The sequence below is a fragment of the Vanacampus margaritifer genome, chromosome 12 (genome assembly GCF_051991255.1).
Source record: "Vanacampus margaritifer isolate UIUO_Vmar chromosome 12, RoL_Vmar_1.0, whole genome shotgun sequence".
In the NCBI taxonomy this organism is placed as follows: domain Eukaryota; kingdom Metazoa; phylum Chordata; class Actinopteri; order Syngnathiformes; family Syngnathidae; genus Vanacampus; species Vanacampus margaritifer.
Genome location: NC_135443.1, coordinates 10,833,125 through 10,856,884, shown reverse-complemented (window position 1 = coordinate 10,856,884; position 23,760 = coordinate 10,833,125). Strand labels below are relative to the sequence as shown.

The 23,760-nt window shown below is 38.0% G+C and overlaps 1 protein-coding gene across 2 annotated transcripts; it reads left to right on the top strand.

The window, feature by feature from the left end:
• Positions 1-141: 141 nt before the first annotated feature.
• On the top strand, positions 142-23,518 carry ide (insulin-degrading enzyme). Of its 2 annotated transcripts, none has more exons than XM_077581439.1 (25): positions 142-487; positions 2,129-2,313; positions 2,979-3,186; positions 4,086-4,255; positions 5,312-5,434; positions 5,750-5,862; positions 5,946-6,108; positions 6,191-6,283; positions 6,357-6,448; positions 6,554-6,634; positions 6,760-6,863; positions 7,963-8,065; positions 8,182-8,304; positions 8,408-8,490; positions 10,071-10,215; positions 14,818-14,928; positions 15,002-15,122; positions 15,271-15,362; positions 16,425-16,536; positions 18,656-18,823; positions 20,256-20,528; positions 21,167-21,228; positions 22,512-22,584; positions 22,652-22,719; positions 22,825-23,518. In XM_077581439.1, the coding sequence occupies exons 1-25, from the start codon at positions 402-404 to the stop codon at positions 22,918-22,920; spliced, it is 3,048 nt and encodes a 1,015-aa protein (XP_077437565.1). In that variant the 5' UTR covers positions 142-401; the 3' UTR covers positions 22,921-23,518. The 2 variants fall into 2 exon arrangements, with proteins under 2 accessions (XP_077437565.1, XP_077437566.1); XM_077581440.1 differs by having other exon boundaries at positions 143-487; positions 2,153-2,313.
• The last annotated feature ends 242 nt before the right edge of the window (positions 23,519-23,760 follow it).

Sequence of the window (23,760 nt, the reverse complement as noted above, 5' to 3'; positions counted from 1 at the left end):
TTTATTCGACCCATGTCGCAACATAAAACTTACGAAATTCATGACGACGTTGTGTACAACATATTCAAGAAGTACGTGAAGCTATTAAAATGCCAGTGAACGCGCAAGACAAGACAAAGCTTTGAAACCAGATCTGCCCATTACACTGTTCGTACACGCCTTGTAATCGATACACGCGTCAGTAACAAGAATTTTTTTGTCTCGTAATGTTTTCTGCATGTTAGGAACAAGTTTTAATGACCTTTAGAGTTATGCCTAATTGTTCACAAAATTAAACGTTGGGCGTTTCAACACATTTCAACACGTTTCAGAAGTTCTCGTTTATGTCTGAGATCGACTGCTTTTGTCTGAATTAAGATGGCGGTGTGAAAGGCAAGGTTTGTTGTCCATGGGTGCTAAGTATGTTTAAGTGCATCAACCGAACGGCGCAGTGCACGAGATATATCCAAGCAGCTGGAAGCGTCCCCCATCTCAACAAAGGAATTAAGTAAGTGTTGACTGGCGACTTATGCAGTTAAAAGTAGTAAATGCGTTGTTATCGCATCAAGTCAAGCTAGCTAGCCTTAGCTACTGAACTAATGGAAGGCACCGGTCGGGGCCGTTAAGCCGTGTTTTTGATCTCAGCTTTCCATAAAACCCTGCCATGTTGCTTCTTTAATTGTCTACCTTATATCGAGTTTGGTGGAAAGACTCAAAATCATCAGTGCATTTTATATATTGTGTATTATACATTTCGATTGCCATTTAGTCCAGTTTGATTCACACTTGATGGCCCAACATTCATTGTTGATGAGTCAGGTACTCCACAGTGGGTGGCTCCCCACATCTCTGTATACAGTGCAGTTATGTCATGCAAAGTGGTTTAATGACTAAATATACGCGTTAATTGCAGACGGATGCTATAGTGTCCATCAGAGTGACTAACTTGACTTGTGTTTTGTCTTCTGAGTTAGTGAGGATTTGCTCAGTAAACTGTTTTATTCACGGTTCAGTTTGACAAAGGATGTACTCCTTGTAATAATAATAGTAGATGTCCATGAACCTGATTTGTGATACAAACTTTGAAGTATTATGGGGTTTTTATCATAATCCTAATAATCACGCATCTTTTAATTAGGAGGTGGCCACCTCCACCTTATTGCGTATCCGTGAATGAGTTGTATAGTCCCTAGGTAAATTAATACGATTTAAAAATAAAAATAAAAATAAAAATATAAAAACAGTAACAAAGATATTGTAATAAACAGAACATTTATTGCGCCGTTCTCAACTGAAAATTAAAAGTCAAGCACTCTATAGAGCATAATAAACACAAATGACAATAATAATTCCCCATACATTTTCAAATGTGAGACAGGTTTGGACTGCTGCCAGGCCAGTCATATGGCTCGGCTTCGTCTTGCTCAAATAAAGAGGGACATCCCTGAAAAAGACATTGCTTTGAAGGCAGATGACTGGCGTCGAGCCAAAACCTCATAACAAGTCACAGTTTGGCAAATGTAATATTTTTTTCAAAAATCTCTGCTTTTGGTCAGTCCACAGGTGTGGGTGTTATTTTTAGAAATTATTGATCAATCTAAAGTGTTGAAAATGGCGTGCTTTTGTGTGATAATGCAATGTTAATGGTTGAGCGGACGTGCTGTTTTGGGTGGTCACCTGAAAAGTGACAATTTTGGAGGTACAAAGTTTTGGCCTCACACCATTAAGTTGTTGCTCCAACAAACAGCGTTAATGGTGCCTTGGCAAATGTGCAAGGTACACATGCCGTGGGCAATAATAACGCAGCTGCATGTCATCACATTCGATGGCCTTTGAACCCTGTAGCCTGTACCATTAATAATCCTGGCCCGTAGGACATGACGCCCCTTATTTCCTAAACCAATTTGAAATGTGGACTTGTCAGACCACAGCACAATTTTCCACTTTGTGTCAGTTCGTCTCAGATGAGCTTGTGCTCAGAAAAGTCGGCGGCGTTTCTGGGTGTTGTTGATATATGGCTTTCACTTTGCATGGAAGAGTTTTAATTTGCATTTGTAGATGTAGCAACCAACTAACAACAACAAATATAGGTTGAAAAGCATTTGCAATCATTGTATTCATACTGTACTTGTGATTATCTGTATTATAGGCTGGTGTCATCTTCTTCCCTCAGAATGATCGACCCAGCTCTGCAGAATGTGGTCACAGACATAATTCGCTCTCCCGAGGACAAGCGAGTTTACAGAGGCCTGGAGTTTAACAATGGCTTGAAGGCCATGCTCATCAGTGACCCAACCACAGACAAATCCTCCGCTGCTTTGGATGTCCACATCGGTAAGAAATGAAGAATATTGCTCTGCGGTATAACCGCCAGTTTTATTGCTCATTTGACGATAAAGAGTAAAGAGTAGTGATGGGAAAATGAGGCTTCATGAAGCACTTGTGATATTTTTTGACTCCTCTAGATCAGTGGTCCTCAACCCTGGTCCTCAAGGACCGGTATCCAGCCTGTTTTCCATGCCTCCCACAGCCAACACAGGTGATTCATATCATCAGCTAATCAGCAATCTCTGACGAAGGCTGATAACAATCTCCACCTGTGTTGGCCGTGGGAGACATGGAAAACAGGCTGGATACCTGTCCCTGAGGATCAGGGTTGAGGACCACTGCTCTAGATGGCACTCTTGGGTGAAAGATGCAGTGGAAATGTAATCAATTTCCTTTGCTTTAGCCTTTATATTTAAATCAAGCGCACCATCTAGGGGAGTCAAAAAATATCACAAGTGCTTCATGAAGCTTCATTTTCCCGTCACTAGTAAAGAGTCTTTAATCAGTATGTGGAATGGAAAAGGCCTATTTAAATTGCATTGTAGAGCGCTGCGATGTAGCGCATGAGTTGTGTGCATCACAAAAACATTAACAACTATTTCCATGTACAGCATATTCAAACTGAAAATCGATCCATGTCTCAGTGACCGTTTTACCTTTTTAAATCCCAGGTTCGTTATCCGACCCGGCGAACATTGCGGGCCTGGCGCACTTTTGTGAACACATGCTGTTCCTGGGGACAAAGAAGTACCCAAAGGAGAACGAGTACAGCCAGTTCTTGAGTGAGCACGCTGGCAGCTCCAACGCCTTCACCAGTGGAGAGCACACCAACTATTACTTTGACGTATCTCACGAGCACCTACAAGGAGCCTTGGACAGGTAATGGACTATTTATTCGATTATATTTCATCTTTCTAAAACAGTGGAGTCTCCACAAACGATACTTTGCAGCTCCACCTCTCGCTCTTGGCTGCCATTTAGCAGGATGACTCAGAACAAACCTTTGTTGAGAGGTGGTGCACGGTGCAAGGTAGAACCTGTATCCAGCCTCCAGGATCACAATGGCATTGCTCATCTGTTTGTCATCCTCCATGAACCAGGAATTAGCCAAATAACTAACAAACAAAAACAAATGTGGTGCTCCATTATTTGTTATATTGTTGTTTTTATTAATTTATTAATTTTTGTCTTATTTTCCTAATTCAGTTTACTGTGGTAAGATAATTCACATGAACTTGGATCACCTGCAAGGCAGTATTTTTGAAACTAATTCAGTTGTTGTTTGTGTTGATTTTGCCACTTTGAATCCAAGATGGAAGTCCATCTTTTTTTTTTTATATAGTCTCACTTCGCTAACCTCAGATAGGGCTCACACCCTTGCTGAACATCAACCAATTTAGCTTTAAGGTGAAGCTGTTGTTCTTTGCTTTGCAAGGGGGCTCTGCTCACATATCAGCTGCGGTGGTTTGGAAAAGGCACTCACACAAATGAGGGATATTGGATTACCTTCTTTATAAATGAGGGGTATTCTAGCTGGCACCTGTTTGTGGAATAGGCCAATTGTTGTCCACTGCTAGTGCACCGGGTGGCCCATCTGGTCCCACGAGAATATAATAGTGAAGCTAGAGTCGATGATGAAATATTAATGATTTACACTTTTAACACAAAGAAGGATTTGGCTTCTATTTAATAAAAAAATAAATAAATCACTTCAGTGTTGTTGTCATCAAGTGTCTTCTATATAATGATTACATAAATTGTTATGTTGTACTATTTAGGTTTGCCCAGTTCTTCTTGTGTCCACTTTTTGACGAGAGCTGTAAGGACCGCGAGGTGAACGCTGTGGACTCTGAGCATGACAAGAACCTGATGAATGATGCTTGGAGGCTCTTTCAACTAGAGAAGGCCACTGGCAACCCAAATCACCCCTTCAGTAAATTTGGAACAGGTAGGCCCTTCTTGAAGACTTCACACAACGACGCATCATCTATTTCTTGCTTCAGAACTTTGCCGGGTCTAGCTGGTTGTCATAGAAACGCCACTTTTAAAGTGACAAGTGTAGCAGGTGAGGTTTTACGGAAGTCATTCTTATGTATTCCGCTAGCATACATTGGTTTAGTGGTTACATTTTTTTGTATGCAGAACCATTAAATACATACATTAATAATAATGATAAAAAAAGTTACTTTTCAAATGTTAATGACTTGCCCACCAGGTAAGGCTACTACACTCGAGTTGCACTGCCATTTATATACCGTAGATGTTGACATTTATGTGTCGATATAAAAACTGGTCATTGTGGTTGTCTGCGATCATTCATGGTGAAAACAGAAATGTTCACGGGGCAAAACCTCTTTGGCCAATAAATGTACAAATATATTTATAGTGTAAATATTGACATTTTAATGGGCAATGTAGTTTTGTTGATCATGTAATTAAAATTACAGTAGGTAAACATAAATGGTTACTAGTAATGGTTAGTACTGTGACTTTGCTGGTTGTATGATAGCGCCATGTTTTCTGCCTCTAATAGCTGTATTTTAAGGGTGAAAAAAAGTTTGTGTTCGAGGAACTGTTACAGTAATGAAAAAAAACAACTAAGATTACATTTGAATATGAACACCTGATGGCAGGCTTGTACCTTAAGATGAGAGCCCAATAAGTTCAAGTTAATACTGAACCCTCCTTTTGTGTTGTATAGATTTGTTCATTATCTTATATTTTACAGCAGAGATGTGCACCAAGCACATTGATTATTATTATTATTTCTTAAGCCAATTTGATATTTACAATTTTATTATGAAGATCGCATCCACGGTTTTTAGGTGTGGCACAACATGCATCTTGCTTTGTGTAATACGTTTTGACAATCTTAAGAACAAAAAATATTCATGTTTAGACGTTGCGCTTATGTGGCATGTAAGGACATGCATATCGTTTCTGCAAATTTACAACGATATCAGTGTATTCAAGAAAGAAAAATGACGTATTCCCTCTGTTCTAGGTAACAAGCTGACCCTTGAGACGAGACCATCTAATGACGGCATTGATGTCCGCCAGGAGCTCCTTAAGTTTCACTCTACATATTACTCCTCTAATCTAATGGGCCTCTGTGTATTAGGAAGAGGTAAGACAACATGGAGGAAGAATGAAAATGTTTTTTTGTTTTTTTTGGAAGAGGCAGATATGTTATGTGATTCACAGCTATTGATTGACTTACTTTATTAAGCTTCTCGCTGTATCTTTATTGATTTTTAATTCCTGAAGTTTGAAGTTATGCTTATTCATTGGTTGTTTGGAGAGAGAAAAAAAATAAGTGAATTAAAAAGGAAGAAGGGGTTTGGTGAATGAATTAATGTAGTCAAACGTGTGTATGTTTTTTTCTTTTCAACAAACTTTGCTTACTCATAACTTAAGTGTTTAACCACGTTCTTACCCACAGAATCCCTAGATGAGCTAACCTCAATGGTGGTCAAGTTATTTGCAGAAGTGGAAAACAAGAACGTGCCTATCCCGGAGTTTCCTGAGCACCCATTTCAGGATGAATATCTGAAAGTGAGCAACTGTTCTCCGCCCCTTGCAGTTGATTCATTTTTCAGATAGCATTAAAAAAAAACGTTTTATTTTTGTTGTGCCAGCAATTCTACAAAGTGGTGCCCATAAAAGACATAAGGAATCTGTATGTGACGTTCCCCATCCCAGACCTGCAGAAATACTATAAGTCAAACCCAGGACATTATCTGGGACATCTGATAGGCCACGAAGGACCTGGAAGTTTGTTATCTGAACTAAAATGTAAAGGTAGGGAACACAGAAAGTTCACATCATTTGAGGATGTCCAAAATGTTCCCATCAAGAGTACTGAAATTGTCATTCTGTTAAGGCTGGGTCAACACGCTTGTTGGAGGTCAAAAAGAAGGGGCCAAAGGATTCATGTTCTTCATCATCAATGTAGACTTGACTGAAGAAGGCCTTTGTAAGTAGCGGTGGATATTTACTCGTTGTCTGTTTTCCAAACTAGTGCTTGTAATTAACCTCTCCACCAACAGTGCATGTGGAGGACATCATCTTTCACATGTTCCAGTATATCCAGAAACTGCGCACAGAGGGACCTCAGGAGTGGGTGTTTCAGGAGTGCAAGGTGATTACAGTCGTGCACAAATGACCCCGTTCATTGTAATTTCATATTTTTTTTTAAATCTGAACTATCACTGGTGCAGCACTCCAATTCTGTCTTTCTCTGCAGGATTTAAACAAGGTAGCCTTCCGCTTTAAAGACAAGGAGCGACCCCGCGGCTATACCTCCAAAGTGTCCGGTTTGCTCCACGTAGGTGTCCTTTTTCCACATGCAAAACTTGAGTTGACGTTAGCGCTTGTCGCTCCTGTCCTGGCTGCACTTAAAGGCCATGTGACACAATTGTGTTATGTTGATTATTTTGTGTTTTTTTTCAGTATTACCCGCTTGAAGAGGTTCTAGCCGCAGAGTACCTTTTAGAAGACTTCAGGCCAGACTTGATTGAGATGGTGCTGGACAAGCTGAGACCAGAATATGTCAGGTGAGTGCAAGAAAATATTTACAGCAACATTACAACAACTGGAGCCATCTCTTACACCACTTAGTTTTACCAATCAGGAGGACAAATTTGTGTCTGCACTCACTAACATATTTTTGTGCACATATAACGAGTTGTATGCTTATAATGTCAATTGAGATCTCTATTTCCTAATGACAATTCTAAGTAAGGCTTGGTATCGATTCTAATTTCCTCATTCGATTCCATTTCAATTCACTTCAATCCAATATTGATTAATGATGGAACATCAAATCAAGTCTTCTTAAATATCAAGGACATGATAAAAACTCCACAAAGATTCAATTCCAAATCAAAATTTGCAGTTAGTAACTTGTTTTAATGTTCTAATCACTTAAGCATTGGCATCAGCATAGATGAGATGAAAAATATTTTCATAATTCTAATTCAATAATTGACCTTTATGAGGAATAAGTGGTTCAGAAAAGTGATGGATGGATAATTCAATAATTGTAAATATAAATTATAAAGATTCTGAATTGTCTTAAAAGTACAAGTCAGGTAATTTCATACATGTAAGAAATTACTTAACAGTAAAATACAAAAAACTCGGCCTTTATTATAAATTTATGGGGAAAAGATATTAAAATAATAGATTAATGGTTTTATGAATTTATATAAGACTTGAAAAGGAAAATGTATTCAATGTTGATTATTCAATTAAAAAAAAACAGCCCTAAGGGACATGACTGACAGGGGGAAATAGGAAAGAATATTTTCAGTTTGTGGCAGATGGATGTGTTTTTTTGTTGTTGTTTTTTTATGATGTAGACAATCTTTGGGTGGAGATAAAATTCTAACTTTTGCAGTAGCTTGCATTTTCATTAATAGTGGAACTGAAATTCAGTATTTCAGTTGTCGCAAACAAAAAGACAAAAATATACACAGAGCAGAATTTGAAATACACATCATTATTTTCTTTATGTTTCGTTTCGAACACAAACAGTGGTACACTAAACGCCAATTTAGCCGAACCACTTCTAACTGCACGTGAATTCATGCACAAGTAAATTTGCTTGTATGTCACCCTTGCACATCACTTATGAGAATATTCTCTATCCAGGGTTGTTTTGGTGTCAAAGTCATTTGACGGTCAAACAGACAAGTCAGAAGAATGGTACGGTACGCAATACAAACAGGAGGCTATCTCTGAGGAGACCATCAAGGTGAATCACTGCAAATGCTGTGCCAATCAAATGTCTCTGCTGGCAGTCAGATTCTTCGTCTCGAGAGAAATGCTTTTGATGAAAGACATCAGGTTAAGTCATGCCTGTGTTTTCAGACATGGGCCGGTGCGGACCTCAACGGCAAGTTCAAGTTACCAATGAAAAATGAGTTCATCCCAACCAACTTTGAAATTTACCCTCTTGAGAAAGACTCTCCTGCCGTCCCTGCTTTAATCAAGGCAAGTGAAATCGTGTTTTATTATTCACCAAAGTCATTTTGCTCAATTTTTTGTTTTCAACTGAAACTGCATTGTCTCTTTTTCTGCATTTGCCTTCTTTTAGGACACAGCAATGAGTAAGGTGTGGTTCAAGCAGGATGACAAATTCTTTCTCCCCAAAGCGTGTCTGAACTTTGAGTTCTTCAGGTATGTAATTATTCAGTCGCCGATGGAAATGTTGCAAAAAAGGAAACTACCCAGTAAAAAAAAAAAAAATGTAAGCACATGAAGCATTTTAACTCTTTGAATGCCAAAAACGTTAAATGATGTTTAGTAAAATCCTAGGGAGGAGTGCCAAAGACGTTAAAAGACGTTTGTTTCAAAACAGAGGTGAAACTAACCATTTTCTATTGTTGATTACTGAAAAACGGAATAAGGTAGAAACAAACTTTTTTTTCTGATGAAAGATGAGAGTCCAATCTTTCATTTGGTAGTATGTGTGTTTCCATAGTCCAAACACATAATTTTCTGTGGATCTTGAAAGATCAGTCAAAATGCTTAAATCGGCTGGCACCCACGGCATCCCTTTTCTGAAAACGTCTGGCAGTCAAAGAGTTAATAACAGATTAGTTGGTCATTAGAGATAGACGGATTATCGGCCGGGCCGATGATCAGTGCATTTTGACGAATATCGATATCGGCCTTTAAAAAAATGTGACTGCCCGATAAAAGATCTATTTAAAACTGTGTTAACCTCAAGGATCTAAATTTTCAGTTAACTTGATAAGAGATGCTGCTGACCCTGGGAACGCTGTGCACCTTTTGTCATTGTTTGAAATTATATTGGTTATTGAAATTATAACAAAGATAAGTGAAAAATTAACACTTCAGATATTTTGAAAGTTTAGAAAACATTATTTACTGGAGAAAATAATATTTACTTAAGTTTTTAAAGACGCACCGATGCACCTGGAAACTCCTTGAACTATCTGTTAGTATTTTAAAACAAAATGTCTGTTGTCTAGTTAAAGAATAAAAAAGGTGAACATTTTGCAAATCTGAAAAGTTGTTCAATAAATTCAAGTTAAGAACTGGAATATGTACTTTAAAAAAAATTTCACACCAATATTTGTTTCCCTTTTACTGAAAATGAATATCGGCTCCAAATATCGGTTATCGGCCTTCTTCACTACAATCGATCAATACGATCAATATCGGCCGTGAAAAAAAAAAAATGACGTATGTCTGTCTCTATTGGTCATAGCACCCTTAGAGGAGCTGCTTTCATTCCTTTCTTCTGTTTCCGCAACATGATTAGGACAGAACATTATAAACCCATGGCAAACAACGCAGACCATTCCATCATGGGAAGTTTAGAAGAAAAAAACAAAACAAACGTTGGCTTCATTTTGCAACACTTTTTTTCTTCTTTTTTCTTTTAAATTGCATTTTCTTCCTTATGTTCTGATGTTAGAACATCAGTTTTCAATAAATATTTCCAAATAACTTGAAGAAAACATAAGAAACATGCAAAATGTAGCATTTATATTAACAGCTGATGAGTTTAAAATTATGTATCTAATTTGATTGTATTTTATTACTTTATAATTAGGTTTATAGCATGCAAAAGGTGAATATGGAACCAAATTCTCAAATCTGAAATGAATATGCATAATCCCTTTTTTTTTGTTTTGTTGCTGCTGTATTATGTTTAAGACAGAGAAGTAATTAATTGTAATTTGTACTCCGTGCACTTTCTTCCTTTGACCCCTGCTATTTTTCTACAGCCCGTTTGCTTATGTGGACCCATTACATTGTAACATGGCTTATTTATACCTGGAGCTCCTAAAGGACTCCCTCAACGAGTATGCATATGCAGCCGAGCTAGCTGGTTTGAACTATGACCTTCAAAATACCGTCTATGGGATGTATGTAAGTATTCTGATTCCCCTCGCTGTAAGATTGATGTTGCATCCCAAACCTAAAGAATCCCCACCCTAGTGAACTTCCCCCGACTGGGCTATAGTGGCTCATCCAGGCATTGGCATTAATTGTGAAAAATAACATGCATGTAAAAAAAAAAAAAAAAGACATATAGTAATAAAAATGCATAATTAATCTGCACAAACTAGACCTGGCTGGTGTCAGTATAGCTGTTGTTCTATCCACATCTTCTCATCCTTCATCAATCTTTTCCCGCCCTCTCCCAAAACACTCATTCCTATAAATCCTTTTCTTTTTGCCTCACACAGTCAGGCGCAGCCATTTTGTTGTTGTACCCGTTCTGTGCAACTAACAAAGTTAGCGCGAGGCTTCTCCAGAGTTTCATGCGTGACACGGAGCCAGTCACGAGGCTGCATATACATACTCTTGCTGTCATTCTTCACATACTTGTATTGTCTCTCATTCCCATCAACTGTCTTTTTTTGTTGTTTTTGTTCTTTTTTCCCCCCTTCCCCCTTCCTTCTGTAGTCGCTATTTATATGCAGATCCACTGCACTGCAATATGACCTACCTGTTGCTCAGGTTACTGAAGGATGATTTAAGAGAGTATACATATGCAGCCCGCCTGGCAGGGCTGGTGTATGGCATGGCCTCGGGAATGAATGCCATCCTAGTAAGTAAGCTGTGAGTCCTGCAGGGCAGTGGAGCAAGTGTTGTGCATTTGTCCACTTTGAGGCATTTCAGGTGTAGAAGTAAAATTGCTTGCTTGTCCCCTGCTCACTTTTGAGTTTTGTTGTTGTTTCCAAATTGGAGGGTTTTGTGGGGTGTTTTTGCTTGCCGTTGCTTTACAGCATATGCTTTTAACCCTGGAGAACCCAATAACCCTTTTCTTCTTTGGAAAATTATGAATTATACATTAAATGACTGCTATAAATTCACTGAACACCAAAATACATGTTTTTTCAATTTTAACCCTTTATTCCCGAATTTAGGATTAGGGCGAAATTTGACCCTTTGGGATTAAGGGGTATCATTTCGAAAAATCTGAATAACAAAAACAGTCAGTAAACTATTTAGAATTTAAGAAAATAATTAATCAAATACACAGCTACATTGAACAATATAATTTTTTTGTTTTATTTGTTGCATTTTAGCCATCTTGTCACCACCACTCTGGCTCATGTAAGTGCAATATTCATCCACTAGATGGCCCCATGCAGGGGTCAGAAGTGGCACTCTGGACTTTTGAAGTTAAATTTGTAAAAAAAAAAAAAAATTTTGTTATTTGAGTAGCAGAATTTATAGGGGCCAAATTTGACCCCGTGGGTTCTCCAGGGTTAAAGCGGAAGTCAACCCCAAAATTTCCTTTACAGCTGTATGTTCTATGCAGCCGCACTAGTCTAAACACAGTATTCTGACTAATATTGTATTTGTGGGATATGAAAAAGGCAGCAAAATCCACCCATTTTTCCGCCATCTTTGGGGGCGGCCATTTTGCTATTTGCTGTTGACTGAAAATAACATCACAGTTGCTCAGGCCTCAGCTAACGACCAATCGTGGCCCAGCTTGCGAATGTCACATGACCAAACTCAGAAAACAGGTGAGCCGTGATTGGTCGTTACCTGAGCCCTGGGCAACTGTGATGTCATTTTTAGTCAACAGCAGGTGACAAAATGGCTGCACCCTGAGATGGATTAACACAGGTTGATTTTGCTGCTTAATTCATATTCCACAAGTGCAATATTAATCAGAATGCCGGGTTTAGACTAGGTGGGGCGCGTACTTCATTTTAATCTATCCTAAAGACAATTTTTGGGTTGATGGACTTCCCCTTTAAGATGGGTCTAACAGATTTCAGCTTCAGATTTTAGCTCAAAGCATTAAATACAAATGTTGGTTATTTGATTTTTAAAAGTCAACACATTAAGAGAAAGGCCTTAATAAATCTGTTCAAGTCACACATTAGGATCAATTGCAGGTTCAAGGAACTCAGGCTAAAATCCAGTGGGGCATTCAGGATAATGTACGAACATTTAGATTCATATCACATTCAAATGTTTTGCACTTAAGGCAGGTTGTTACATCCCCAAGGAAGAAGAAAATATTTCACGCCTCCTTACAACTCTCCATTGCAACCATAAATAGTATAATTTGGCTATAAAATTGATCTAAGTACACCTCTGCAGATGAGCCAATATTCTAACAATGAGAGCGCCACTGCCACCTACTGTAGTGGATGTGCAACTACACCATATTCTAGTACGGTTTAAAAAAAACAAAAAACATGTTCCCTGAGGTCACACGCACCTCCCCTGGCATCGCACTGCAACACGCCCAAGGAGGGGCCCCGCCCCCTATTTGAGAAGCACTGTTCTAGTATAACAAAAAAAAACTCAAACATTGTAACATTTATTAGGATGAAATTTAATTTAAATAAAATACATTTTTGATTGATTTGGAACTGAGAATGTCATACTCGTACCGTAATAATATTTGGAGTCACAAATGCCTCCACAGCTGCCCTGTCCCATTTTGTTTGTTAAACATCAACTGTCGTACAATAAAAAGTTAACCACCAATGCACTGTAAAATGTTTAAACAATATAGTGTTAATCTCAACACAAATTGCTAGTCCACTTGACTGTCTCCATTTATGTTTCTTCAGCCGCAACGTCAACTCCCCTTTCATCACATCATCGCTGGCTGACATAAGCATTGAAATAGTTTTCCTGTTTTTGAATCCATATCCACTTATATACACTTTGCTTATAAATTACTGTGATTACCGGTATTATTTTTTTTTGTGATCCATTCAAAATAAGACAATTTTATTTTGAGGTTTTACTATTAATAAATGTGATTTTATTATTATTTTTAGCATTATTTTACTAATAACAAATGTGATTTTATTATTATTATCATTATTATTTTACTATTAACCAATGTGATTGTATTATTATTATTTTTATCATTATTTTGCTCATTACAAATGTGATTTTATTATTATTATTATATTAACGTAACTACTACTTCCCTCTCCACTCTATCACTAACATTCTGCATTGTTTGGAGCAACCCACTAATCTGTGTTTGCTGGTTTTGATCAATAACACCTCATTGAAAATGATGGTGGTCTCTCCTGGGGGACATCACTTTGGTGAATCTGTGAGCTGTGCCTAATTGGTTGGAGTCAGAACTATCAGTGTGGCCAGCTGGCCATTTGTCAAGGTTAATGATATTAGGAGAGATGACTTTTAACAGGTGTCACCCAAGGGACTTTGTCACGTGGGTATGGTTTGGTGTGATTGCTGAATTATGAAGGGTGTAGATGACACTCAAATGTGGCTTTCAAAAACTGACTTGTATCTATCTCCCTTTTTTCTCTCCTTGGTTCAGATTGTGTATTTGCGTTTTAACTCATTCACTGCCATTGACGGCTATAGACGTCAAAAATTATTATCTATTAGTTTAACTTTTTTTTCCCCACTTTTGTCAACAAGAGTATGAAAGCCTAGATTTTTTTTTTTTTTTTTTAGAAATACACATATAAAATGTGTGATTAATCGTGAGTTAACTATTGAAGTCATGCGATTAATTACAATTTAAAAAAAATAAATAATTGCCTGACGCGACTTTCGGGGCGTCAGGCGATTATTTTTTTAATTTCTATCCATTTTCAAGAAAATTATTGTACATTTAGAACGGATATAAAATTTGTGATTAATCGTGAGTTAACTATTGAAGTCATGTGATTAATTACAATTACAAATTTTAATCGCCCGATGCCCCTAATTTTTTATAATCTTTTCTTTAACTCTTTGACTGCCAGACGTTTTCAGAAAAGGGATGCCGTGGGTGCCAGCCGATTTAAGCATTTTGACTGATCTTTTGACTGATCTTTCAAGGTCCACAGAAAATTATGTGTTTGGACTATGGAAACACACATACTACCAAATTAAAGATTGGATTCTCATCTTTCATCAGAAAAAAAAGTTTGTTTCTACCTTATTCCGTTTTTGAGTAATCAACAATAGAAAATGGTTTCACCTCTGTTTTGAAACAAACGTCTTTTAACGTCTTTGCCACTCCTCCATAGGATTTTACTAAACGTTATTTAACGTTTTTGGCAGTCAAAGAGTTAAGAAAAGATTATTTTTAAAAAAATTCTAGGTTTTCATACTCTTGTTAACAAAAGTAGGAAAAAAATGTTAAACCAATAGAAATAATTAAAATAAATTTTTGACGTTTATAGCCATCAATGGCAGTGAATGAGTTAAAACAACAACGACCTCTTGTTCATCCCTTTTTCTCTATACAGTACCACTACATTGAAAATGATATACAGTATTTGACCATAAGATTACATATGACCAGGCCAGCTATCAGATCATGAGAAACAGACTGTGTACATCAACTGTTTTGAAAACATTTTGTTCATTCACTAGCTGGTTGTATAAGACCTGGCTGCCTAGTCTCCAGACCAAATAGTCCCACATAGGCCAAGAGACAACCATCAAATTCATACATGAATACAACTATCATCATTTGACCTCTATTGTTAAACCATCTGCTCTTTGTCACTTCTCCAGTTCTCTGTTAAAGGTTACAATGACAAGCAGGACATCCTTTTGAAGAAGATCATAGAGAAGATGGCCACCTTTGAGATCGACGAGAAGCGTTTTGACATCATCAAGGAAGCGGTAATCACTATTGTCACGATCGCCATTGCTGTGTATCTAGCCTGCTTACTTTTTTTTTTTTTTCTCTCTGCAGTACATGAGGTCTTTGAATAACTTCAGAGCAGAGCAACCGCACCAGCACGCCATGTACTACCTTCGTCTACTCATGACTGAAGTGGCTTGGACCAAAGATGAGCTCAGAGATGCTCTAGAGGGTGAGATGTTACTTTAAAAAAAAAAAATATATAGTTTATTGAGTGGCAATACATGAGAAAAATAGTAAAATCCTTAAAACAATGCTCTTTTTTGTGTGAAAAAGTCCAAAAGAAAACCTTTGTGATGTTGCTGTGATCTATATTCCAGATGTAACTCTCCCGCGCCTCAAGGCTTTCATACCTCAGCTGTTGTCAAGGTTACATATTGAAGCCCTTCTCCATGGCAACATCACCAAGGAGGTTTGTTTGTGTTTTACCTCTTGGGAAATTTTATATTTAGTTTCTGGTGTTTACATTCCAAGCAAAGCTAGAAATGATAAAATGAGCATAATTGTAGCGTATCTAAAATTACTGCAGCCAAACTGTCGGAATGCTGGCTTTCTCATTTTGGTTGTCAGTATTCAGCTTTCATTCGCTGGGGTGTGCCCAAAAAAATCTATTCTCATTTAATGCGATTCAGATTGATTTTAAATGTCCCAAAATTGATTTTATTTAAATAATTTTATACTGTCTTGCCCTTGTTTTTGTGTGCCTTTATTGTTCGTGCTATACACGATTTGGCCACTTAGGGGCAGTGTGGTTCCGCGCGTTCTGATTCACTGTTCAGTTGTAGCCACATTAGAGAGTTTTTTTTTTTGTTTTTTTTTTTTTTGAGCATATGCCAGTGAGTAATGTTAAGATGCTTCTCTGTATACATTCCTGAAGCGTTTTGTATGAATAGTCATTCTTTTGAGTGATAAAAGTGCCACGAGTAATGTGCTAATTAGCATTAGCGAGTCAGACTGGAGTAGATCATGATGATTCTTTGCACATCTATAAATTGAAGCAGAAATCATTGCCAATCAAATCATTTTCAATCAAAAATCGATTCTGAATCGAATCATGAGACAGTCAAAAATTCCCACCCCTACGCTTCAATAGAATCCTTATATTAAACCGGAATAATGGGACACTTGTAAACATATGCTGTATTTTGGCCAGGGGTTGAAATGTAAAAGTAGAACGGCACATGGCCAAGATCAACAACTGGAATATGAATGTAGATGCATTCATGTCTTATTTCAAGCAAATTAAAGTCAGGACTCTATATGTGCATTTAATGTTGTCTTGTGGGACACAAACACTTTCCTTATTCTTAAGGATTTTTCTTAGAATTATATTTGAAAAAACGCACACACAAAATAGGTGCCCAGTTAAGGATCAACATGAAATATGAGGGCATAATGTTTGTTGCTTGATGTTTGTATCCGCCAAATATTGATTTATATATGTTCTTCCTGCTTTCCCCTGTCATGTTTTTAGTCTGCCCTCGGCATGATACAAACGGTGGAGGACACTCTGATTGAGCACGCGCGCACAAAGCCTCTCCTCCCGAGCCAACTGATCCGCTACAGAGAGGTGCAGGTTCCAGACGGTAGGTCTTGGACTCCCTCACACTCCAGTAAAGCGCTCGTGATCAACACCCGGGGTGCCCTCACACCCGTCCTGCATGCTCACGTCATGGACACCGGAAACGCATTCAATTCAATTGCTCGTTTCTAAGTTCCACACGGGGAGACTCGTGGTCACCGAGTGCGAATTGACGTCGTTCGGCCAAAAGCAAAGCAAGTCACCTGTGCTGCCGCCCTGATTATGTTAAGCACTTCGAGTAGTTTGTAGAGGAAAAGCCAGTTTGTGTGGAGCCACCAGGAGACATCCTGTGCCCCACCGAGGGATGGAGAAAGGTTTCCAGGCCCGCTTCCAGGTAGCAGGAGTACAGGATGTCAACACAAAGATGCTTTGCCAACTCACTGCCTGGCAATGTAAAAAAAAAAACAAAAAAAACAAGAACAAGTTGATATACACTCACTGGCCTCAACTTTGGGTACGTCTGCACAATTTCATGAGCTCAAAAACAAGTAATGCATCAAAATAACGAAGATTAAGATTTCCACAAAAACATGACTGTTGAATGCTAGTGACATTAGCGAAGCTGTTTATATAGAAATTAACTCATTCACTGCCATTGACGGCTATAAACGTCATAAATTCATTGTAACAATTTCTATTACTCTAACATTTTTTTCCACTTTTGTTAACAAGAAAACCTAGAATTTTTTTTATTGTATTATAACAGATATAAAATTTTTGATTAATCGTGAGTTAACTAGTGAAGTCATGCGATTAATTACGATAAAAAATTGGAATCGCCTGACGCCCCTAATTTTTAATCATCTTTAAAATAAAATAAAAAATAATAATATATGTGTGAGAACGCTTGAAGCAATGATAGTTATAACAAAAAGGGCCAGCAGGTGGCAGCAGAGTAAAAGAGCTCAACCAGGGCCATGTTGCAACAAGCTGTGTTCCCCACTGTTTTAACCAGATTTGTGAATAATGATGAAATTTAGCTATATTCTAATGCTAATTGCTGTAAAACGGAAACAGATCATTTTCCCAATGAAAGAAGAGACTCTAATCTTTTTGGTAGGTTGCATGTTTTTATAGCAATAGAACACAATATTCTGTGGGCCTTGCAAAATCAGTCAAAATCCAATAAAAGAACTGGGAGCGAAGGGGGTTGCTTCAGTGAAAATGGCTGCTTCAGTGAAAATGGCTGGGAGTGTATGAGTTAACCAGTGATTGGTGTTATTTTGTACTTTGTATTCGTATGTAGTAAAAAAAAAAGGGGGGGGGGGGGGCGGGTTGATATTGTACTTTTACCGGTTTGGTCATTGATTATCTCTAAATTTAAGCAAAATAAAACAGTCTTCTTTCATGAAGGACTACAGAAATCAGTCAACAATTACTGTTGATATGCTGAAATCAGAGAATTTGGACAATTATAAATTAAAAAATAGCTCAGAATGATTACTCGATTATTTAAATAGTTGTCGACTAATTTGGTAATCGATTACTTGTAGATTAATCAATTAATTTGACAGCTTTAGTCCTTGGGGCACAAGCAATGAGGCTTTTGGCAGTGGCTCCTTTATCTCAGACAAAATTTACCATGTGACAAAAAATACAATTAGGAAAAAGGTATTTACGTAACTAATTTGATTGCGTAAAACTTTTGCTTTCACCCCACTAGCTTTTTGGAAAGAAGTACCGTGAGATGTTGGAGGAGTGCACGAGCGAAAATCAACCGTGGCAGCGAGTTTGATCACAGTCCCCCCCTCACAAACTGAAGTTGAGCTCAGAAGGAGCCGGGTTACCCAGCTTGTCACCACACTTCACTCAAAAAGAAAACATTCGTGTCAGATAAAAAGCTGTAAGAGTCCACTTTGGAAGCATCAGCAGAAAAGCACGAGTTCAGCAAACTTCATCACGACTGTCCTCCATCCGAACCCACAAGCGTGCCGTGTATGCCAACCTGAAACGGCTTCCCGTTGTTTTGCAGTAAGAAACTCTGCGAAAGTTGAAATGAATAACAACTAGCAAGGAAAACGTAAAGCCTTCATGCAAACGGAACAATTCAAATCATGTCAAATGCTTATAATCAAATTGACAACAACAACAACAAAAAGTGACCAGGGTCATTTCCCTTGCAGGCGGCTGGTATGTTTATCAGCAGAGGAACGAGGTGCATAACAACTGTGGCATCGAGATCTATTACCAGACCGACATGCAGACCACCCACGAGAACATGCTGCTGGAGCTCTTCTGTCAGATCATCTCGGAGCCGTGCTTCAACACGCTGAGGACCAAAGAGCAGCTGGGTTAGATGCCATCAAGTTGATCGAATGGCCGCTTCACGTTTGAATTTATTTCAGCGCTGTCGAGTAGGGCTGGGCAATTAATTTGAAATTCAATAATTACACTCCGCAATTGCAAAATTAGCATAATCGTAAAAGAAAAAGATTAATACTCATTTTTGAGTTGGGCACCCTTTTTTAAAAATTTGAAAATAACAAATTTAATCCATTTAGTTTCATCCAAAATAACTTGAATAATCAAAGTGATTCAAATAATTTTATTTTCTCTTCATATATATATATATTTTATTTTTTCTTGTTTTGTACCAAAAAAATAAATGATCGTCCTACTGCACAGTGCACATGCTGCACTCCAAGTCCACGTTTTTGCCAACATAAATTAATAAATAAATAAATATTATTATAATATATATTCTTATACAGTACATTCTGTTTGGTCCAAAAAGAACTTACATAATTGTAGTGTTTAAATTTTTCTTAAATTGGTCTTAATATTTTTAAATGCTTAAACATTTCCGTGTTTTGTACCAAAAAAAATTATTTGAATAATCGTGATTTCAATTATCGCCAAAATAATGTTTTTTTCCATAATCGAGCAGCCTTACTGTCGAGCTATAAAAGCTTTAATTGCACTGTTTTCCGTATTTAAGGGCATTTTTTTACTTCTATTCTTTACAAAGCTTGTAACAGACATTTACAATATTTGGAATATACCGCACACTATTATTAAAATGTAATATATCAATGTTACATATAATTATATAATATATATTATTGATATTTTATTATATTATAAGTTGTAATAAATAAATATATTTATTTTATTTGAAATTCAGCTTGTTGCCGCCCTGGGGACGGAACCCAAGTAAACTGAGGAGCCTTTGTATTTATGATCCAAGGCCTCACTTGGCATGGGCCGATTGCCAGTTTGATGGTTTACTGCGGTTTTAAAAAGTCATGGTTTCAAGAACCACAAATACTGTCTGTCACTGGAATTAGCTTTTCTTTTTCTTTTGAGGGGACGCCTAAGCAGGGCACACTATGATTTACTCCTTGCAGAGTTGACTAAACAAGCTGCGTCTTTAAAGTCAAATACCTCAAGTAAACTTTTTTTTTTTCTCTCGTTTTTGCTGCCTAACAGAGGAAGACGAGGAGGGCTCGAGCAAGGCGAGATAATGCAAACAGATGCCTTTTTCGCTCAGATTAATGTCCATGTAAAAAAAAAAAAAAGAATGAAAAGTTGCCAGCGGGTACTAGTTAGCCCCAAGGACAACATGAGTTAAAACAAAAGAACAGTGTTTATTTATTAAATTTTAACATGATACGCCTTTTTCTGTGCCATATACTCTTTATGGTTGAAAAAAAAAAAATTAAATCTGAAAAAAGCTTCACATTACGAGCTGTAACCAAATTTCTCCCTTTTGCGCCCCGAAAGGCTACATCGTGTTCAGCGGGCCAAGGCGGGCCAACGGAGTCCAAGGCCTCCGCTTCATCATCCAGTCCGAAAAGGCGCCGCACTACCTGGAGAGCCGCATCGAGGCCTTCCTTTGCACCATGGAGCGATCAGTGGAGGAGATGACCGAGGAAGCCTTCCAGAAGCACATCCAGGCCTTGGCCATCCGCCGCCTGGACAAGCCCAAAAAGCTGTCCGCCGAGTGCGCCAAGTACTGGGGGGAGATCATCTCCCAGCAGTATAATTTTGATCGAGGTGAGCTGCTGGCAAACGTCCCCGATACTCACCTTACCGCTACTGTACATCTGACTCTAAACTAAAAAAAAAAAACATTCTTATCTCTGATATGGTTGCTCATGATTCTACGTTTCTGGACTGTCCCATCAAGGGAGAGCAGGATTAGCTTTTTTTGACCTACAACCTGTCAGAAGAGAAACATGCATCCACAAATCAACAAGACCGAGATCCGATTGAATATGTGATCTAAAAGAGGGGCTGTGGACAGGAGACGCCCTCGCAATCAGACCGATTTGGAGTGGTTTTGCAAAGAAGAGTGTTCAAATAGTGTGGCGAAAACTAAGACTGAGTGCTGCAATAAAAGCCAAAGGTGCTGCGCTAAAGTGCAGTATTAGTTTGAGGGTGTGCATATTTATGCAAGCAGGTTAATTCACAAATTTTTTATTTATTTTTGTACAGTTTATAGGTTGAACAAATGTAAAAAAGAAAATTGGTCTGTTTAAAAAATATATATCTAAAAAATATAATATAAAAATATAATATAAAAAATATTTTTTTTTGGGGGGGGGGGGGGGGGCTGCATTATAAATATATGGTAACTAAATTCTGACCGTGAACATTGTGCTCTAATGACTCCTCTTTGTGTTGCGTCACAGATAATAACGAGGTGGCCCACCTGAAGACGTTAACTAAAGAAGACATTATGCAATTCTACCGCGTAAGTAGATCCACTTCAAATGTATGCTTGTTCACGCCGGAACAGTTTTGCTGAATCTGAACCCCGAGCAGCTGTGATGTCATTTTCAGGAGATAGCAAGTGGCAAATTGGCCGCCATCTTGAGATGGATAAAAACGTTGCTGTTTAACCCTTAATGCGGTATATTAGTCAGAATACCATGTTTAGACCTTCACAAAAAAAAATCTTGACAATATGTTCTATGCAGCCCCACTAGTCTAAATATGGTATTCTGGTTAATATTGCATTAGTGGAATATGAGTTAAGTAGCAAAATTTTGATCAATAACAGAAGGCGGCCATTTTGCCACTTGCTGTTGAGTAAAAATGACACCACAGTTGCTTAGGTAACAACCAATCACAGCTCAGCTTCAGAAAACAGGTGAGTTGCAATTGGTCGTTGCCTGAGCCCTGAGCAACTGTGATGTCATCTTAAATCAACAGCAAGTGGCAAAATGGCCGCCCCCTGAGATTGATGAAAACGGCTGGATTATGCTGCATAACTCATATTCCACAAATGGAATATTTATCAGAATGTCATGTTTAAGACTTGTGAGGTCACATGTGACATTAGTGTCAAGACATTTTTCAAGGTTAACTTCCCCTTTAACTCATTCACTGCCATAAATTCATTTAAAAAAAAAAAAGGTGATTAAAAATTAGGGGCAAGAGGCGATTACATTTTTTTTAATTATAATTAATCACATGATTTCACTAGTTAAGTCACGATTAATCACAAATTTTACATCTGTTCTAAATGTACAATAATAAAACTCATACTCTTGTTAACAAAAGTGGGGGGAAAAAATTAACTAATAGAAATAGTTAAAATGATTTTTTGACGTTGATAGCCGTCAATGGCAGTGAATGAATAAAAAAAATAAAATAAAAGATTAAAAATTTGGGGCATCAGGCGATTAAAGATTTTAATCGTAATTAATCGCATGACTTCACTAGTTAACTCGCGATTAATCACAAATTTCATATCTGTTCTAAATGTACAAAAACAAATTCTAGGTTTTCATACTCTTGTTAACAAAAGTGGAAAAAAAATGTTAAACTAATAGAAATAGTTCAAATGAATTTTTGACGTTTATAGCCGTCAATGGCGGTGAATGAGTTAATAATGAAAAGGTCTCTTACATTCTTCTGTCAAGAGACACTGTCACATGACTGCTTTTGCAATTGTTTGAAATTGAAATTGAAAAAAAATATCCCCATACAGCCGTCAAGGGGTGACCGTTTTATTTTGACCTTGCCCCACAGGAGCGCCTGACCCTGGATGCCCCCAAAAGACACAAGTTGTCTGTCCACGTGCTGTCCAGAGAGATGGACACCTGTAAGTATTTGCGGTCACGTGACCAACACGACCGGCGCTCGGCTCACCTCACATTAATGTCTCTTAGGTCCCGTCGTTGGAGAATTTCCTGCTCAGAATGATGTCAACTTGGCACCCGCACCCTCTCTGCCCCAGGTGAACGCCACACGACAATTTGGACGACGACCCATTTCCAATGTCACAGTGAAAATGCCAACAGTACGTTTTAGGCTATAAATGGATCTTGATGTGTTTGTGCAGCCGTCGCTCGTCCAGGACATGACGGAGTTCAAGAGGAGTTTGCCTCTCTTCCCTCTGGTCAGACCTCACATCAACTTCATGGCGGCCAAACTGTGAGCGAGCCCGGCCGCGTCCTCACGCCGGGCCCATGCCGTCACGGAACGTCGGGAAGGCTGAACCTGCATGTGTGTGCGTGTGTGTGTGTTTAGTGGAGTACATATATGAATGTATGTGCAAGCAGGCTGGATCCACTAGAAGGAGATGCTTGGGAACAAAAACGCGTGTAATAAGAGATTCACAGGACATCATAGCTGTGATTAACGGTAGAGCCTCATGTTCAAGTTGAACAGGAGATGTAACACTTTGAAAATGATGTCACAGGCCTGTATAAGCTTTTTGTAGACATCCGCCGACAATGAACTTTCTACTCATCGTCATGTTGGTCATCTGCCGCGTCCTCCAGCGGTTTTCTTTTTAACTTGTTAAAATGTTGGGACCCTTTTTGAGCTATTTGTAATCAGCTTTCCATGAAGAACCTCGCCCATAGAAAAATTATTTATTATTTTTTATTTCAACTTAAAATATTTCAAAAGACATCTCAGGGGTACTCTACATGCTGATTTTTTTTTTTAACCTTCAGTTTTAGATTTAAAAGTTTTATCAGTCTGTCATCTGCATTCATATTTTGTTCATTAAAATAATCAAATCCTTGTCATATGTTTGTATTACATCACAGACGGTCAACATGAATGACATAGTTTGAACTATGGGAAACGGTCACAGCAATACCAAAGAGAGAATATGTGATAAGCTAACGCACACCCACTATTGGCAGCAATGCTCTACAAATCCCTTCCTTACCACTTCCATGTCTGAGGTGTCAGTATAGTTGACGTGAACTTCTTAATACATCAATGATATACATTTTGTAAGCCAGCATTACTTTTTATTTTAATA

Coding starts and splice junctions, on each gene's coding strand:
- ide (XM_077581439.1), top strand. CDS start 402: ATGTTTAAGTGCATCAACCGAACGGCGCAGTGCACGAGATATATCCAA. Junction 14,929..15,001: donor TTGACATCATCAAGGAAGCG/GTAATCACTATT, acceptor TTCTCTCTGCAG/TACATGAGGTCTTTGAATAA. Junction 16,537..18,655: donor AGAGGTGCAGGTTCCAGACG/GTAGGTCTTGGA, acceptor TTTCCCTTGCAG/GCGGCTGGTATGTTTATCAG.